Source organism: Salmo salar, chromosome 22, assembly GCF_965601325.2.
Source record: "Salmo salar chromosome 22, fSalSal1, whole genome shotgun sequence".
NCBI classification, from domain to species: Eukaryota; Metazoa; Chordata; class Actinopteri; order Salmoniformes; family Salmonidae; genus Salmo; species Salmo salar.
In genome coordinates, this window is record NC_138312.1 from 37215302 (window position 1) to 37235527 (window position 20226).

Genomic DNA, 20226 nt, shown 5'->3' on the forward strand with positions numbered 1-20226 from the left:
GTGGATATCTTTTTAGACTGTGTCATGAGGTCAATTTAATCACATTACGAGTTGTATTAAATGTTTACATGTATTGCGCTGCACATGCACTGATTTTAAAAATCGAAGTGTTTAAAAGACGGAGTCTTGTGCAGCGCCATGGACACAGACCTTGTCCCGCCTATGAGGCGTGGTGATGTATCGTCTTACCACAGATGCTCCATTGGTGAAAGTATCAAACAGCGGCGCTCAGGTCCAAGCCATGGGGTAAGTAAATACCGTTACAACGAACGATTTACTATCAGTAAATAAACAATAAGGATAAATTATCATTTGGTGGTTAAATTGTAACTTTCGCGCGCCTGAAAACCAATAAGCCCATCGGCAATAGCCTGCTGAAAGATGTTTGCGAAGGAACAAATCGCTCGCTGATGGAATATCGCGTGAAGGCTTTTTTTCCCTTCAGTGTAGTGATTCCCTCTTGAGACGAATACGTTCTGTAAATGTAATACATGTTCCATGTAATTCAATTGTTGGGGATTCCAGTTTGTAAATATGAATGTCCTTAAATTCAACGTTTTCAATTTACTACTGGTTACAATTTAATTCAGGCTCGCGGAGTTTCGCCCCAAATTAGTAACGAATTACATGGTTTGCGCGATGCGGCTCATTTGCAGCCCACTGCCTTCGTAGCTAGCTAATTACGAATGGTCACTGTATGTGATATCATGGTTTATAAAATGGGTATTAATATCTATTTCACAATTGTCCATGCTGGCCATGGTTTCTAAAAATATAGCGTTGACAGCAGGAATGCCTTTTAAAGCCAGCTCATTCCAATTAAGCAAGTTACAGTCAATGTTGTCACTATGCATCCTGGCTGCAGCTCAGTCTGTCTTGAGTAACAATGTTGCTGCTACAGTGGTGGTGGAGAGCAATAAATAACATTGTTACAAATGTATCAAGCTGCGTTGTGACATCTGAGAGGGAGACTCTGTCCCCATCATTCTACAGAAGGTTCAGTATCTGTCCTGCGAGCTGGAGACATTTTGTGACACAGTAGCCTATTAGATCAGGTACCTACCTACCTGTCATAATAGAATGTCAAGAGCCAGGATCATGCATGTGATTGTGTCCTGAAAACAACGGATGAAAGACGTTACTGTACTATTGTCACTCAGGCATTGCAGTGGTAGGTAGGCGGGCTATGGGGTCTTTAGGATCAGTTATTTGGAGTCTCGCATACCTTTCCCAGATTAGGTAGGTCAGTGGTTGCTCGAGTAGCTGAGCTCCGAAGCAGTAGTACTGTCCCTTATTTTCAACCAGGATGCCGTTGGAAATTCTTATTTTAGCTTGCAGTTTTTCCATTCCCACATCAATATGAAATGCAAGACAATCCCTCCCTGTCTATAAAATAATTAATAAAATAACCTCAAACTATCAGTTGAAAGCGTTCTCTGAGATTGGTTTCAATCTGATATGTAACTGAAGCAGTTTTAGATTAAAAGTCTGTATGAAAGCAGGTTGTCAGTATTTGATTGGTTATTAACATCAAGAAAAGACTGAAGGCAACTTCTCAAAGAAGAAATGTACAGGAGTGCTCAACAAACCTCAGAGGGTGAATATTTGACTGTACTACAGTTCCTCTGACGGTTATTTGCCCGTCTGACTTTGCAGGGGAGCTGATGCCATGTTCTGAACTGTGAGACTGCGAGAGCGAGTGAGGTGCCCACTCAACGCTCCAACAGGTGAGGTCCGGTCGCCATATCTCATTAAGATAAGACCCAGGATCAGAGGAGAAGAGAAACAATGTACCCATTTAATGGTTTTAAGTGATTAGCAACACAGAGTTGAGATTTGCCTTTTAGCATTAAAAAAGAGCCCAGGCTGAGACTGCTCTTCAATTGTGTGGGGGAAAGTTGTTCTAGGAAGGAACAGCAGTGGGGGTTTTTGTTGTGAATTCATGTTGAACAAGATGGCTGCTGAGCCTGAGACTGCATAGTCTTTGTTATAGGGAGAGGGAAAATCCTGCTAAATTAAGAATGGCTCTCTCTCAGGCTTACTGGGCATCTGTTTTCAATTCTCTCCGTAATTGCCCAGGCATATAGGTCCTGACTTGTACTGACTGTCTGATTTCCCCCCCCCCCCCCCCCCCCCCCCCCCAACCTAGACACACACACACTGTCTCTTTCAACCTCTTAGCCCTGTCCTTCATGGACTCTGGTTTCTTAGTGGGGCTTAGTGGGTTTTCCCACAATTGTGGTCGGTAGCACTTGGCCCTCTGTCAACTAATGGAATTCACAGTTGATATTCAGACGGTGTCCTCACTATGCTGGACTTGTGTTTCATGCCATTATTGTTCACCAGTAGAATATTGACTCGGCTCCTAATTCTTTCCCTCATTTCAAATTCAATTATGATCTAGCGGTCTGACTTTTGCTACATTTGATTCAAGAATTTGAAAGACCCTCATTTAACAATTTTTGTAGAGCTATTCCATGAACTGACAAAATGAACACCGTTCTTGCCAGTTCATGGTATCAAAAATCTGTTCACAAAGTGGAGCTGACAGCAACTGTAGCACTTGTACAGGTCTCCACTGGTGCTGCTGTTCAAACTGTCATCATGAAGGTTCCTCTGTGGAGGCTGCAGTCAGTGGCTTGGGACTGGGAATGGACATCTGTGTCCCAAATGACACCTTATTCCCTATATAGTGCACTACTATTGACCTGAACCCTATAGGCCCTGGTTATAAGTAGTGCACTACATAGGGAATAGGGTGTGATTTCAGACTGGGAATGGACTTCTCTCATTTATACCCCCAGACAATGGCAGCATTGTGGCCCAGTTGCTATATCATGGCAGGAGTTCCTGTGTAGCAAGGTTAAAGGTAGACTCAGCGATATTACATAGATGCAGAAAGTAAACAGCATAGTGGGTTGATTTCCGCAGAAACTAAAACCGTTAAAGTGCGAGGCTCAACTTTTCCACTGTTTTGGTGCCCATGCACATGCGCAGGTACTGTGTGTGACTGTGTGAGAGCGAAGTCTTGCATCTCGCTCATCTCAAAATCTGCACTGCTGCTTGTGGCAACGTCCTTTCGCTGAGTCTACCTTTAATTTATCCATTACATGTAGACCCGGGACGATACCAGTATCACCATACTCGTTAGTATCGTGTCAAGGAAACAAAACACAAGGCGGATTTAACTTTTTTAGGAAAACATCCGTAATGTTGGAAACAAACATCATTATGTTGTCATCCAGAGTCACATGTATTATCCAAGCTATAGCACACAATATTTGACATAGGCCTACAGCTGATTTGTAAAGGACCAAAGAGTTTGGACTGCATGGTGTTTTCATTTTTGCCATTGAAAAACCTATTGTGATACTGGTATCATCCTGGCCCTAATTACGCGTCTGTTTTCATGTTGTTGTTGATGTTTGTATCAAATGCACTGACAGCATGGAAACAAAAAGATGTTAGTTGAAATGAAAAAATATTAAAATACTTTTTAAAGAATTAAACCCTCAAACAATCCCCAACACTTTTGATGTGTTCTTATAAAACGTTTGTGTAATTTTATGCAGCAGTGGAGCATAGACTACTAGCATATGCTTTTTGTGTAGTAGAGTCAGAGTTCTGAATGTACACTGTTGATGAGCTATCCTGCCCCGGCCAGGCTTGGACTTTTCACAGCCTGTTTAGGAGTGGCTTTGTTGCACAATGCCCCATTCTTCACTCAAAGGCAAGTCTCATCACTGATTGTGGTTTGACTTGTTCTCATTTTGCAAAATTCTCCTATCCCCTTGAGTTGCATAACTAGGGGAGACTCCTCATGTATGGATATTATTGCCAGATATGAGAGCAGAGGTAATACTTTATTCAAAGGCAATATAGAATTGGACCCAGCTTGTTATTAGAGGTGTTACGAATGGGATTCCATTTTCCTTAAAGTAAAAAAGTGTTGCACAGACCACTTCAGTTGATCATTAGGCAACTACTGCAGAATAATAATCACAGATTGTGATTTATGAATTGAACTGCATTTGCAGTTCAGGATTTTTTCAGTAGGATCAATCGATAATAAAACTGGTGCTTGAATTTATTAGTTCACAGAACCAGTAATTACTCTGAGATTGTGTCTGCTTTGAAAATATCCCTCTTGAAAACTGTGTCTAGAAAACAGCAAGAGAACCAAGCCAAACAAATAGGGACACTTTTAGCCACGGCCATGACAACCCACCAACAGGCTTCCCAGCCAGAGTGGGGCCCCCAGAGACAGAGGGAATTCTGGGAGAAGGGTTGTTCACTGATGACTTTGGATGCCTTCCAGTCATTGTGCATTTGGCAAAAGACAGTGTACAGACATTTCCCAAACAAAACTGTTTTTGGAACCTCCTCCTCTCCTCCCACCTCCCAACACTCAATAAAAAGTGTTGGTTCGGAGAGTGCCGACATCTGTACCGTGCAGTGAAAAGCCCTGCTTGATTATGCGTTGTGTGGTTCCCCAGTAAAATGGAACTGATTTCTACTCCTTTGATCCGCACTCATCTGTCATCGCACTGCCTGACGACAGCCAAGCGCAGAGCAAAGAATCCCTGTGGATTTAGAATAGGGAGGCTAGCAGGGGTAAACCTGAGTTCTGTGGTGCTGTTGTATCTGCAGTAGATCAGGGTGCTGTTGTATCTGCAGTAGATCAGGGTGCTGTTGTATCTGCAGTAGATCAGGGTGCTGTTGTATCTGCAGTAGATCAGGGTGCTGTTGTATCTGCAGTAGATCAGGGTGCTGTTGTATCTGCAGTAGATCAGGGTGCTGTTGTATCTGCAGTAGATCAGGGTGCTGTTGTATCTGCAGTAGATCAGGGTGCTGTTGTATCTGCAGTAGATCAGGGTTCTGTTGTATCTGCAGTAGATCAGGGTTCTGTTGTATCTGCAGTAGATCAGGGTGCTGTTGTATCTGCAGTAGATCGGAGAGCTGTGGTGCTGTTGTATCTGCAGTAGATCAGGGTGCTGTTGTATCTGCAGTAGATTGGAGAGCTGTGGTGCTGTTGTATCTGCAGTAGATCAGGGTGCTGTTGTATCTGCAGTAGATCAGGGTGCTGTTGTATCTGCAGTAGATCAGGGTGCTGTTGTATCTGCAGTATATTGGAGAGCTGTGGTGCTGTTGCATCTGCAGTAGATCAGGGTTCTGTTGTATCTGCAGTATATTTCGGAGCTGTGTGGCTGTTGTATCTGCAGTAGATCAGGGTGCTGTTGTATCTGCAGTAGATTGGAGAGCTGTGGTGCTGTTGTATCTGCAGTAGATCAGGGTTCTGTTGTATCTGCAGTAGATTGGAGAGCTGTGGTGCTGTTGTATCTGCAGTAGATCAGGGTTCTGTTGTATCTGCAGTAGATTGGAGAGCTGTGGTAAACCAACCCAGCCCACTTACAGGTGCTAGGACTCCTGAGTGGGAGGACTGAGCCTGCCAGAGATGTGGATATGTGAAACCTGCTGTTTATAACTACCCCAGATACCGTGCGTGTATGTGTGTGCCTGCATGCACATCTTCTGTACAGAAATGTGCAGAAAGAATCTCGAAAGGTTCTGTAGGCGTCTGAATACAATGTTGATGAATGAAAATGTTTCTATGTTTCTGTCGGCAACAACAGAGAATGTGACCGTATAGTGGAGTAAACACAGACAGACAAAACATTGTGTATTTAAACAGCAAGACATTGTTTTTCTTTGTCAAATGGTCATCTGGTTTTAGTGCTAGACTATTTCTGTCAGGGACACAGCTGAAGTTAAGTTCAGGTTACATATGTATAATATCAGCCTGTTTTCCACTTGGTGGTCCAGGGCTTTGATGTTAAAAACCCCTGGCCACTGATATTTAGAGGACGTCCACATAAAAGCCCTTGTCTCCTCGTTGATGGCCCAGACCACCATACATCAGGCTGTTAAAATGGCTCTTAGCTAAAGGGCAAACAAAGTGTGTAGCTACTAGCTACTTCAGGTATTACATCTGAGGATTTAATTACACTGATAGATGCTACGTCAAGCCACTACAGCCATAAAAGCGGTCCTGGTCCCATCTTTCTACCTTAGCTCACTCTCATAAAAGCCTTGTATTGTCATGTGGGGAAGGACAAACTGGACTGTAATGAGACCAAATTGAATGGATGCTGTTGTTTGGCAATGAAGAGAAGGGTATTCGTCTGACCTTGTGCCACTAGTAAGGAACCATTTTGATACCATGAACTGGTGTTTTAAGCCACATTTGGGACAACAGAATGAGTGATTTAACTATGAAGTAAAAAAATTGCTGTGAAACGTTAATGCCAACATAATGTGGTCATGGTGAAATATCTAATAATGTAACATGGTGGCAGAAGTGGGATCATATCTAATAATGTAACATGGTGGCAGAAGTGGGATCATATCTAATAATGTAACATGGTAGCAGAAGTGGGATCATATCTAATAATGTAACATGGTGGCAGAAGTGGGATCATATCTAATAATGTAACATGGTAGCAGAAGTGGGATCATATCTAATAATGTAACATGGTGGCAGAAGTGGGATCATATCTAATAATGTAACATGGTGGCAGAAGTGGGATCATATCTAATAATGTAACATGGTGGCAGAAGTGGGATCATATCTAATAATGTAACATGGTGGCAGAAGTGGGATCATATCTAATAATGTAACATGGTGGCAGAAGTGGGATCATATCTAATAATGTAACATGGTAGCAGAAGTGGGATCATATCTAATAATGTAACATGGTGGAAGAAGTGGGATCATATCTAATAATGTAACATGGTAGCAGAAGTGGGATCATATCTAATAATGTAACATGGTGGCAGAAGTGGGATCATATCTAATAATGTAACATGGTAGCAGAAGTGGGATCATATCTAATAATGTAACATGGTGGCAGAAGTGGGATCATATCTAATAATGTAACATGGTGGCAGAAGTGGGATCATATCTAATAATGTAACATGGTGGCAGAAGTGGGATCATATCTAATAATGTAACATGGTGGCAGAAGTGGGATCATATCTAATAATGTAACATGGTAGCAGAAGTGGGATCATATCTAATAATGTAACAGTAATAAGGTGCTGTTTCTTCTTCTCTGTGATGTCTGTCCTCTAGTGGTGTGTGAGAAGACAGCAGCCATGCCTCCCCCCTCTGACATCGTCAAGGTGGCCATCGAGTGGCCTGGTGCCAACGCCCAGCTCATGGAGATTGACCAGGTCAGTGTCCAGTCTAAAAACACCACTCAACGACAAGACAGACCAACATGAACATCGGCCGTGCGCAGTAGATCGCCTGCTGGGTATCGACGAACGTTGGCGATTCAACATGTAGAATCCTAGAGAAATGAACAGAAAATGACAGCCTCTGTGGTCTGAGGCGACAGGACGGCCAGGTGCTGTGCAGTGCTGATGTTTCTGTTGGTCTGGTTTGTCTTTAACAGCATCAATCCTCCACTCTGTCTTCTCAACCAAACTTTTTATAGAAGTCTGTTTTCCTTGTGCCAGATACTTTAAACTCAAGAGACTCCACATTAAATAATTGAAGGGAAAAGAAAGCTACAGTATGTTTTTTTTCTGCTCAGACAAGCATAAAGTACATCACTGAGATTTTGTTGGTGAGTCTAGCTCTAGCACATATCTTATTTCTCTGTATTTTGCTGGCAACACAATACAGTGGATTTGATTTTGTCCAACACAATTTCAACAGCATCTACCCACCAACAAATCCATCAACGTTTATTTTCCTCTGATGAAAGCCAAGCAAAGCAAGGAGTGAGAACCATTGTTAAAGTTATAAAAGGGTATTTTCTGACCAATCAGCAACTTTCCTGTGATTCCAGTGGCAGTGCAGTTTGACAGTTTTTTTTTGTTGTCTGTCGTCTGTCTGTCGTCTGTCTGTCTGTCGTCTGTCTGTCGTCTGTCTGTTGTGTGTTTTGCAGAAGAAGCCCCTGTCGTCTATCATACGGGAGGTGTGTGATGGGTAAGCACCAGCTCCACACCCAGCTGTTTCTGCTCTCGCTGAAGCTAATGGCGGAACAATGTTTACGACTGATATATGTGTATGTATGTGTGTGTGATATGCCCACACACACACACACACACACACACACACACACACACACACACACACACACACACACACACACACACACACACACACACACACACACACACACACACACACACACACCCTGCGCTCACTTACGTAAGACTAATGCTAGCTAGACGGACTCAGCGGGAGCCAGATGTATAGCAGGTCCATAATAACAACACGCAGAGAAACGTTAGTATGAGCCATTACACATGGACTGGATCACACATGTTCTTCATTACAATGCCAGAATTATTATTATTATATAATTGTGCATTATATCATTAAAATGGAACTGACAGCATTTTAGCAAAATTAAATCTTATTTAAAATCTGTTCATATCATTCATATCCCCAGGAAGAATATGACACATTTTTGTCACACTTAGATAGCGAGCACTTAGATATGGTCATTTTCATGTCATAAATTCATAAAATGTTTGGGAATTACATATAGTAAGGCATTTGTGAAAATGTTATAGCTACATAGAGTGGGAAAGTGGCGGTGTGTTTGGACAATTAATACACTGCGGTCATAAAACCTAATAAAAACATCTGTCCTGTCCAGGACCAGAATCTACACAGACCGATGCGACATAGCCAATCAGAGACACAGTAGGCCTATATGCAAATAACCCATTTGCCATACGGTCTGCCATCATTCACATTGAACTGGATTGTGTGTTTACAGGCAGTAGCAACAGCATGACTTTAGATCATTAGAAAGCACTCGCCAAAAGCCACAAAATACACCTGAATGGATTTCTGCAAATATGTAAATACCACGGGAGTCCTCTTACATTTGGGAACTTCACAAACCTGTTGATCAAACAACCATGAAAAGGTAGGCTATCTCTCCCTCAGTTTCCAGTGCACATCAACAAGATCAACAACTAATGCTAAACTAAAATCTAACGAGGAAACATTAGATAAACCCTCTCAAACGTTTTCAGCTAGTTGGCCGATAAACGATGGGGAATAGTAGCCTGCTCGTCCTTCTGCAGTTTGCCTGCCAATGCATGCTTGTCCCAACCCATGTTTTCACAACTGAATGGGAACTTGCCTGCCCGCCCATTTGATCGACGCCAAATACATTTGATTGACAACTAAGAGATACAGTATGCTATCCACAGCTAGCTAGAAAAGCAATTCACATTTCTTGCTAGCTAACCAAATGACATCTGCAGCATTTCTAGCCATAGCCAATGAAAAACAGTACCTTCAGAAAGTATTCATACCCCTTGACTTATTCCACATGTAGTTGTTACAGCCTGAATCCATCTACACACAATACCCCATAATGACAAAGTGAAAACATGTTTTTAGAAAATGTTTTCAAATTTATTGAAAATTAAAACAGAAGTATTTACACCCCTGAGTCAATACATGTTAGAATCACCTTTGGCAGTGATTACAGCTTTGAGTCTTTCTGGATAAGTCTCTATAAGCTTTGCATACCTGGATTGTACAATATTTGCACATATTCTTAAAATAATTCTTCAAGCTCTGTAAAGTTGGTTGTTGATCATTGCTAGACAGCCATTTTCAAGTCTTGCCATAGATTTTAAAGCTAATTTAAGTCAAAACTGTAACTAGGCTACTCATGAACATGCAATGTTGTCTTGGTAAACCACTCCAGTGTATATTTGGCCATATGTTTTAGGTTATTGTCTTGCTTGAAGGTGAATTTGTCTCCCAGTGTCTGTTGAAAAGCAGACTGAACCAGGTTTTCCTCTAGGATTTTGCCTGTGCATAGCTTAGCTCTGTTCCATTTCTTTTTATCATGAAAACTCCCTAGTCCATGCCGATGACAAGCATACCCATAACATGATGCAGCCACCACCATGCTTGAAAATATGAGAGTGGTACTCAGTGATGTGTTGTGTTGGATTTGCCCCGAACATAATGTATTGTATTCAGGACATAAAGTTAATTTCTTTGCCTATTATTATAATTTTTTTGCAGTTTTATTTTAGTGCTTTATTGCAAAGATGATGTACATTTTGGAATATTTTTATTCTGTACAGGCTTCCTCCTTTTCACTCTGTCATTTAGGGTGGTATTGTGGAGTAAGTACAATGTTGTTGATCCATCCTCAGTTTTCTCCTATCATAGCCATTAAACTCTGTAATGTTTTAAAGTCACCATTGGCCTCATGGTGAAAACCTTGAGTGGTTTCCTTCCTCTCTGGCAACTGAGTTAGGATGGATGCCTGTATGTTTGTAGTGACTGGGTGTATTGATACACCATCCAAAGTGTAATTAATAACTTCACTATGCTCAAAGGGGTAGTCAATATCTGCTTTTTTTACCCATCTACCAATAGGTGCCTTTTTTTGCAAGGCATTGGAAAACCTCCCTGGTCTTTGGTTGAATCTGTTTGAAATTCACTGCTCGACTGAGGGACCTTACAGATAATTGTATGTGTGGGGTACAGAGATGAGGCAGTCATTCAGAAATCATGTTAAACACTATTATTGCACACAGAGTGAGTCCGTGCCACTTATTGTGACTTTTTAATCAAATTTGTACTCCTGAACTTATTTAGGCTTGCCACAACAAAGGGGTTGAATACTTTTAATTTTTAATTAATTTGTAAAATTGTCTAAAAACATAATTCCACTTTGACATTACGGGCTATTGTGTGTAAGCCAGTGACACAAAATCTAATTTTAATCAATTTTAAATTCAGGCTGTAACACAACAAAATGTCAAAGTGTGTAAATACTTTCACATGGCACTGGATATACAGTACTAGTCAAAAGTTTGTACACACCTACTCATTCCAGGATTTTCCTTTATTTTTTATATTTCTACATTGTAGAATAATAGTGAAGACATGAAACCTATGAAATAACACATATGGAATTATGTAGTAACCAAAAAACTATTAAACTAATCAAAATATATTTTAGATTTTAGATTCTTCAAAGTAGCCACCCTTTGCCTTGATGACAGCTTTGCACACTCTTGGCATTCTCTCAACCAGCTTCACCTGGAATGCTTTTCCAACAGTCTTGAAGGAGTTCCCACACATGCTGAGCACTTGTTGGCTGCTTTTCCTTCACTCTGTAGTCTAACTCATCCCAAATCATCTCAATTGTGTTGAGGTCGGGTAATTGTGGAGGCCAGGTCATCTGATGCAGCACTCCGTCACTCTCCTTCTTGGTCAAATAGCCCTTACACAGCCTGGAGGTGTGTTGGGTAATTGTCCTGTTCAAAACCAAATGATAGTCCCACTAAGCGCAAACCAGATGGAATGGCGTATTGCTGCAGAATGCTGTGGTATCCATGCTGGTTAAGTGTGCCTTGAATTCTAAATAAATCACTGACATTGTCACCAGCAAAGCACCATCACACCACCTCCTCCATGCTTCACGGTGGGAACCACACATGCAGAGATCATCCGTTCACCTACTCTGCATCTCACAAAGACACGACAGTTGGAACCAAAAATCTCAAATTTGGACTCATCAGACCAAAGGACAGATTTACACTGGTCTAATGTCCATTGCTCGTGTTTCTTGGCCCACACAAGTCTCTTTATCTTATTGGTGTCCTCCGGTAGTGGTTTCATTGCAGCGATTCGATCATGAAGCCCAGATTCACTCAGTCTCCCCTGAACAGTTGATGTTGAGATGTGTCTGTTACTTGAACTCTGTGAAGCATTTATTTGGGCTGCAATTTCTGAGGCTGGTAACTCTAATGAACTTATCCCCTGCAGCAGAGTTAACTCTGGGTTTTCCTTTCCTGTGGCGGTTCTCATGAGAGCCAGTTTCATCATAGCGCTTGATGGTTTTTGCGACTGCTCTTGAAGAAACTTTCAAAGTTCTTGAAATGTTCCGCATTGACTGATCTTCATGTCTTAAAGTAACGATGGACTGTCATTTCTCTTTGCTTATTTGAGCTGTTCTTGACATAAAATGAGCTTGGTCTTTTACCAAATAGGGCTATCTTCTATAAACCACCCCTACCTTGTCACAACACAACTGATTGGCTGAAACGCATTAAGAAGGAAAGAAATTACACAAATTAACTTTTAAGAAGGCACACCTGTTAATTTAAATGCATTCCAGGTGCCTACCTCATGGAGCTGGTTGAGAGAATGCTAAGAGTGTGAAAAGCTGTCATCAAGGCAATGTGTGGCTACTCTGAAGAATATTTGTTTAACACTTTTTTGGTTACTACATGATTCCATATGTGTTATTTCATAGTTTTGATGTCTTCACTATTATTCTACAAAGTAGAAAATAGTAAAATTCAAGAAAAACCCTTGAATGAGTAGGTGTGTCAACTTTGACTGGTACTGTGTATTATATTATCCTGTGTAGAAATGGAACAGTTTGGAGTAACTAACTACCTATTGGCATACTGCTGAAGGTTCTGCACACAATAACAAATCCCATTTTGAATGCCTTCTACATTCTTGCTCCATCATACCAATTGATTCTAGTGACGCTATACTGATTCACTATGCTAAGCTATCGTACACGTTCAGAATGATTTTGCATTAGATGCAGATATTCAATAAAATACCAGACATTTCAGCGTAATCCCCAGATACACATAAATGCTCTGGTACTCTACCCTTTCAGAGCTTACTCATATACCACTGCCAATAAACAGACACAACCTTTAGCCAATACTCAGGCTTCACTCACTAAGTCCAAAGTATGCCACACAAGGACTATGTCCCAAATGGCACCCTATTCCCTAAATATCTATGGAATTGGGTGCCATTTGGGATGCATCCAAAGTGACCTTAATCTGCTTTTAGGCCAGACCCAGTCTAAGTAAGTGGAACCGTGTGCTTAGGGGTTAAATTTGTTTTGCTAAGTTGATATCTGGCTAATGGAGTTAGGGTTATATTCATCCATTCTCCCTCCCTCTCTCTGTTCCATCCACCTCTCATCGTCCTCTGTCTCTTGTCAGTTCCTGAAAGCTGTTGTTCTTCCACTAATAAAGTAGGTGTAGTGGCTCACAGATAGGGGCCAGACTTCAGCTCACAATGTGTTTTTATGCTTTCATAAACATTTTGATTTCTTTCACTCTTTCTCCCTATTTGTCTGAATGTTAATATATTGCTTTCTCTTTCTGACTCGTTCTCTCCGAGTGCCTCCTCTCATTGTCTTTCCATTTCCTTTGTCTCCTGATCCACCTTGTCTGTCCATCATGAATACTGAGATTTTTGCCTACTCCCTACTTTCTCTCTTCTCTGCTTCCTCCCTCTCACATCTGAATGCATTAGATTTTTTTCTAACACTTAACGCCCACTGAATATCTCCTTGTACAATGTTCTCCATCTGATCTTCTGGCAAATAGAAATGCTGGAGGCTCCGATAATCACTTTTGTTAACCTTATGCACATGGTATGTATTTTCTGTAGGGTGGAAAAACAAACAAACGTCATTATAGTAATAGGTCTTATTGAGAAATGTGTGGGTTTAGCTTCTGTCTGCCTCATGTTTAGGGAGGTCAGTGCGCTCTGGTATTAAGTGGAAAATTTGTGAATTTGGTCACCTACTTTTCAATAGATTTTGTGTGTGTGTCCACAGCTGGTCTCTGTCTGGCTCGGAGCAGTTTGCCCTACGTTATGCTGACGGTCCTCAGCTCTACATTACAGAGCAGGTGAGCCTCAGCGCCTTGGCAGAATAAAGTGCTGTTTACAATTCTTCACAGTACACTACATGGTTCCTTAGTATGTTACTATTACTATGTCATATTACCAATGACTAGAGAAGTGCTGTGGTTGTAGCACTGTAAACCATTTTCTTTCTTTCCAGAGCCGTAGTGAAATCAAGAATGGAACCATCCTTCGATTAGCCATATCTCCTGTGAGACATTTTCTCTTTTTGTACATGCAGTTATTTAATTCCCCCCCCAAATAAATGACCAGTATTTCTTAGGTATATTTTATTAATTCTATTTAATGACGGCATTACAGTTCACAAAAATGGTTGCTGCATTAGATAAACTCTATTGCTAAGTTATAGATTTCTCAGCAACGGTTGCTGCCTACATGTATCAAGCTAATGTAACCATTGAGGTAAACCAGGTAAAAACATATGCCTGACCCCTCCCAATAGGCCCGTGCAGCGCGGCAGCTCCTGGACAGGATCCAGTCCCACGGCATAGACACCCGTCTGGAGGCCCTGAAGGAGCTGGCCAAGCTGTCAGCTGATCCCACCTTCGCCACTGAGTTCATCAGCATGGAGGGCATTGGGACCCTGGCGCGCCTGGTGGAGAGTGGCACCCAGTGAGTCTCATACAGACAGACAATCCATGGGTCTATTGTCTAAAGCAGGGGTCTCAAACTGGCGTTGCTCAGGCCAGAGTCAGCCCACAAGCCAATTTCTTTATGTGCCCCCAGGGCAGAATTAGATTGAGACCCCTGGTCTAAAGGTACTTCTACTGGCTTCTAGAAATATACCTAGTCAGTTGTACAACTGAATGCATTCAACTGAAATGTGTCTTCCACATTTAACCCAACCCCTGAGAATCAGAGAGGTGTGGGGGGCTGCCATAATCGACATCCACGTCTTCGGCGCCTCTCTGGAGATGGTTACTGTGGGTTAACACTTATTGGCCCATACTGATAGCATGCTGTTTGTGGCTGTAGTTGGTGGTGGCGCATAGGAAGAGTTGTCGTATGGCTTTTTTGTGAATATGGCCCTATTTATTTATTTTTACACTCAGTGTATATATATAGAGTGTTGTCCTCTGACTCTAGTCTGCTCTCTCCTCAGCTTTGGGGAGATGCTGGCCTTCACTCTCACAGCCTTCCTGGAGCTGATGGACCATGGCATTGTGTCCTGGGACCTTATCTCTCTGTCCTTCATCAAACAGGTTAGAACTCGCCTCCTAACTTCCACAAAACACACCACTCTTCATAAAACTTGGCATATAAGGAAGCCCATATGTTAGATTCCTACACTGTCTGCAATGGAAAAAATACGTAATGTATTTATTGATTAGTTTGATAAAACTTATGTGGAACTCTCTTCTGTAGATTAGTTTGGGTAGTTTCAGTAGTTTGAGGCCTATCTCAAAGTCCTCCCCTTATTTATTTTTTCTCTCTTTTCTTTAATTACTTGACATTCAACCCCTCATTGGCTGCCAGAACTGAGTTGGTTGCAGTTACCTAGCAACCCCCCATGTTATTTGGAGCTCTTTCAGCTGTATCTTCTGTGAATGGTTTTCTCCCTGATGAAGTCCTCTGATGTGCTGCACAACAACAAGCACTGTACAAGGAAAACAAGTCATGTGTCTTTATATGTGCTATAGCTACATTTCTGCACAAGTATGGATAGTTTTTTTTTTTGCCAACTGTATGTCATTTGACAGACATATGTTTCAAATCAAATTTTATTAGTCACATGCGCCGAATACAACCTTACAGTGAAATGCTTACTTACGAGACCCTAACCGACAGTGCAGTTTCAAAAAATATGAATAAGAGATAAAAGTAACAAGTAATTAAAGAGGAGCAGTAAAAAAAAAAATATATATATACAGGAGGGTGCCGGTACAGAGTCAATATGCTGGGGCACCGGTTAGTTGATGTAGTATGTACCTGTAGGTAGAGTTAATTAAAGTGACTATGTATTGATTACAACAGAGAGTGGCAGTGGTGTGAGGGGAGGGGGAGGGCAATGTGAATAGTCTTGGTAGCCATTTGACTAGATGTTCAGGAATCCTATGGCTTGGGGGTAGAAGCAGTTTAGAAGCCTCTTGGACCTAGACTTGGCGCTCCGGTACCGCTTGCCGCGTGGTAGCAGCGAGAACAGTCTATGACTAGGGTGGCTGGAGTCTTTGACAATTTGTTGGGCCTTCCTCTGACACCGCCTGGTATAGAGGTCCTGAATGGCAGGACGCTTGGCCCCAGTGATGTACTGGGCTGTTCGCACTACCCTCTGTAGTGCCTTGCGGTCGGAGGCCGAGCAGTTGCCATACCAGGCAGTGATGCAACTAGTCAGGATGCTCTCGATGGTGCAGCTGTAGAACCTTTTGAGGATCTGAGGACCCAAGCCAAATCTTTTCAGTCTCCTGAGGGGGAATAGGTTTTGTCGTGCCCGCTTCACGACTGTCATGGTGTGCTTGGACCATGTTAGTTTGTTGGTGATGTGGACACCAAGTAACTTGAAGCTCTCAACCTGCTCCACTGCTGCCCCGTCGATGAGAATGGAGGCGTGCGCGGTCCTCTTTTTCCTGTAGTCCACAATCATCTCCTATGTCTTGATCACGTTGAGGGAGATGTTGTTGTCCTGGCACCAAATGGCCAGATCTCTGACCTCCCTATAGGCTGTCTCGTCATTGTCGGTGATCAAGCCTACCACTGTTGTGTCATCGGCAAATTTAATGATGGTGTTGGAGTCGTGCCTGGCTGTGCAGTCATGAGTGAACAGGGAGTACAGGAAGGGGCTGAGCACGCACCCCTGAGGGGCCCCTGTGTTGAGGATCAGCGTGGCGGATGTGTTGTTACCTACCCTTACAACCTGGGGGTGGCCCGTCAGGAAGTCCAGGATCCAGTTGCAGAGGGAGGTGTTTAGTCCCAGGGTCCTTAGCTTATTGATGCGCTTTGAGGGGACTATGGTGTTGAACGCTGAGCTGTAGTCAATGAATAGCATTCTCACATAGGTGTTCCTCTTGTCCAGGTGGGAAAGGTCAGTGTGGAGTGCAATAGAGACTGCATCATCTGTGGATCTGTTGGGGAGGTTTGCAAATTGGAGTGGGTCTTGGGTTTCTGGGATGATGGTGTTGATGTGAGCCATGACCAGCCTTTCAAAGCACTTCATGGCTACAGACGTGAGTGCTACGGGTCGGTAGTCATTTAGGCAGATTACCTCAGTGTTCTTGGTCACAGGCACTATGGTGGTCTGCTTAAAACATGTTGGTATTACAGACTTGGACAGGGAGAGGTTGAAAATGTCAGTGAAGACACTTGCTAGTTGGTCAGCGCATGCTCGCAGTACACGTCCTGGTAATCCATCTGGCCCTGCGGCCTTGTGAATGTTGACCTGTCTAAAGGTCTTACTTACATCGGCTGCGGAGAGCGTGATCTCAGTCTTCCGGTACATCTGGTGCTCTCATGCATGTTACAGTGTTATTTGCTTCGAAGCAAGCATAGAAGTAGTTTAGCTCGTCCGGTAGGCTCGTGTCACTGGGCAGCTCTCGGCTGTGCTTCCCTTTGGAGTCTGTAATGGTTTGCAGGCCCTGCCACATCCGACGAGCGTCAGAGCCAGTGTAGTACGACTCGATCTTAGTCCTGTATTGACGCTTTGTTTATTTGATGGTTCGTCGGAGGGCATAGCGGGATTTCTTATAAGCTTCTGGGTTAGAGTCCCGTTCCTTGAAAGCGGCAGCTCTACCCTTCAGCTCAGTGCGGATGCTGCCTGTAATCCATTGTTTCTGATTGGGGTATGTAGTCTTAATCTCAAACCTTAGTAAATCAGCTTTCAAATCTACCTCATAAACCTAGCTGTAATCAACAAGACCCTAGATTTAGGTGTCCATTTTAATGGAGTATTTCCCCCTCCTGTCTGGTCAGATTGCGGGCTACGTGAACCAGCCGATGGTGGACGTGTCCATCCTGCAGCGCTCACTGGCCATCCTGGAAAGCATGGTCCTCAACAGCCACAGCCTCTACCACCGGGTGGCGCAGGAGATCACCGTTGGACAGCTCATCGGGCACCTGCAAGTGTGAGCACACACACACGCACTGGGGCCTCCCACATACAGCTGTGTGGAGGATGTAGTCGGAGTTAGTGTGTAGAAATGTAGTGGCGTAGCTAACTAACGTCAGTGCAGTAGAGCGTAGATGACAAGCCTTGCCTTGCTCTGCCTCCTTGTAATTATGACTAAGCTTAGAAGTGTAGAACCCCAGACTAATACTATCTGAGTATTAATACACTTAACCAGTGGCAACTTAACATTTTTCTGCCCATGTGAGAATTCCTAGAACCAGATGCTTCTAACTGGTGTTGCTGTGTCTGATGTGACTTTTAGGTCCAATCAGGAGATCCAGACATACGCCATCGCACTCATCAACGCCCTCTTCCTCAAGGCACCGGAGGACAGACGGCAGGTCAGTACAGTACCTGCTCACCAGCACACCGGAAGGGTCCTCTTGCGAAATATTTATACTTAACTATGATCGCTCATACATGAATACCACCTATATAGGTTAGACGATGTCTTAACCCAGTTTTCATGTATTGTAGTCACTAGTACATAACCCCCACTGAACTGGTCCTCTGCAACATATTTACACTCAACCATCGTCACTCGTACATGCATAGCACCTATAAGGGTTAGAAAGTCTTAACATAGGTCTCATATATGGTACAGCCATTAGCACACACATCAGGGTAATGTAATTCATATCTCACTGTTACATCACACTTCATGGTCACTCACACATATCATGGTCAGTAATAAATAACCCATGTCGTATAGGCCAACCCCACTGTCACTGAGTTTAATGATCTCTGGTCATTCTGTGCTCTGCTTTCTATGCTATGTGCTTAGTTAGTCCACCTATTTTCACTTTAGTCAGTCCATCTATTTTCCTTATTGAAGAAAAGCTTTACCTTGAAATGTGCACACACAATATGAAAGGTGGTGTTCTGCCACCTCTGGTCTCTTGGCCCTCCCACCTCTATGGGAGGGCAGCTCCCACTCAGCCCAGTCCAAGCTCTCCTCTGTCCTGGCACCCCAATGGTGGAACCAGCTTCCCCCTGAAGCTAGGACAGCAGAGTCCCTGCCATCTTCCGAAAACATCTGAAACCCCTACCTCTTTGAAGAGTATCTTAAATAATCCCACAGCACCCCCCACCTTGCTATTTTAAGATCTTAACTGTAAGCCGCTCTAGATAAGAGCGTCTGCTAAATGACTAAAATGTAAAATGTTATACATCATAAAGTAAACTGTCAAGAAACCACTCTACTCTGAGAAACAGAGTAGAACTGCCTTGGCAGACCGACAGGCAGTATGTGTGAGACAGATGTGGATACTATGACATCATGTAGGAAGTCACCCACGCAATACTTTCTTCTCTTACATCCTGTCTGGTTGATGCATGGGAAAAAGATAAAACATTTTGATTTCCAAATTTGACATCATGCAATTTATTTTAAATTTAATGTCAAATTTGGAAATCACAGTGTAAAAAAAGTATTATTGTCGGACTCAGAACTTTATCGAAATACACTGAACAAAAATATAAATACAATATGTAAAATGTTGGTCCCTGTTAGTGAGCATTTCTCCTTTGCCAAGATAATCGATCCACCTGACAGTTGTGGCATATCAAGAAGATGATTAAACAGCATAATCATTACACAGATGCACCTTGTGCTGGGGACAATAAAAGGCTACTCTAAAATGTGCAGTTTTGTCACACAACACAATGTCAAAGATGTCTCAAGTTTTGAGGAGCGTACAAGTGGCATGCTGACTGCAGGAATGTTCACCAGAGCAGTTGCCAGAGAATGTAATTTAAATTTCTCGACCATAAGCTGCTTCCTACATCTTTTTGGAGAATTTGGCAGTACGTCCAACCGGGCCTCACAACCATAGACCATGTGTAACTACGCCAGCCCAGGACCTCCACATCTGGCTTCCTCACCTGTAGGATGGTCTGAGACCAGCCACTTGGACAGCTGATGAACCTGTGGGTTTGCACGACCAAAGAATTTCTTCAGAAACCGTCAGAACCAGTCTCAGGGAAGCTCATCTGCGTACTCGTCGTCCTCACCAGGGTCTTGACCTGACTGCAGTTCGGCGTCGTCACCGACTTAGGTGGGCAAATGCTAACCTTCGATGGCCACTGGCACGCTAGAGAAGTGTGCCCTTCACAGGTGAATCCCAGTTTCAACTGTACTGGGCAGATGGCAGACAACATGTGTGGTTTGCGAGTGGTTTGCTGCTGTCAACGTTGTGAACAGAGTGCCCCATGGTGGCGTTTGGGTTATGGTATAGGCTGTTGCTTCTTGTGTAAATATTTTCCATCTGGATTTTAATGATTTGTATGGGCTGTTGCTTCTTGTGTAAATATTTTCCGTCTGGATTTTAATGATTTGTATAGGCTGTTGCTTCTTGTGTAAATATTTTCCGTCTGG

General features: G+C 42.9%; 1 protein-coding gene across 5 annotated transcripts in view; it reads left to right on the forward strand.

Annotated features, from left to right (window-relative positions):
- The first annotated feature begins 139 nt into the window (after positions 1–139).
- Positions 140–20226, forward strand: part of LOC106583331 (engulfment and cell motility protein 2) — a 32241-nt gene continuing 12154 nt past the window's right edge. For 2 of the 5 annotated variants that reach the window (XM_014167394.3, XM_014167396.3), the window contains exons 1-10: positions 140–246; positions 1657–1727; positions 7133–7233; positions 7956–7996; positions 13662–13734; positions 13890–13940; positions 14193–14362; positions 14853–14952; positions 17654–17805; positions 18112–18190. In XM_014167394.3, the coding sequence (XP_014022869.1) occupies positions 7156–7233; positions 7956–7996; positions 13662–13734; positions 13890–13940; positions 14193–14362; positions 14853–14952; positions 17654–17805; positions 18112–18190 (744 nt within the window). In that variant the 5' untranslated portion in view covers positions 140–246; positions 1657–1727; positions 7133–7155. Of the gene's footprint in view, positions 247–1656; positions 1728–7132; positions 7234–7955; positions 7997–8798; positions 8952–13661; positions 13735–13889; positions 13941–14192; positions 14363–14852; positions 14953–17653; positions 17806–18111; positions 18191–20226 lie in introns of all 5 variants that reach the window. The other 3 variants (XM_014167395.3, XM_014167397.3, XM_082967584.1) reach the window with 2 other exon arrangements.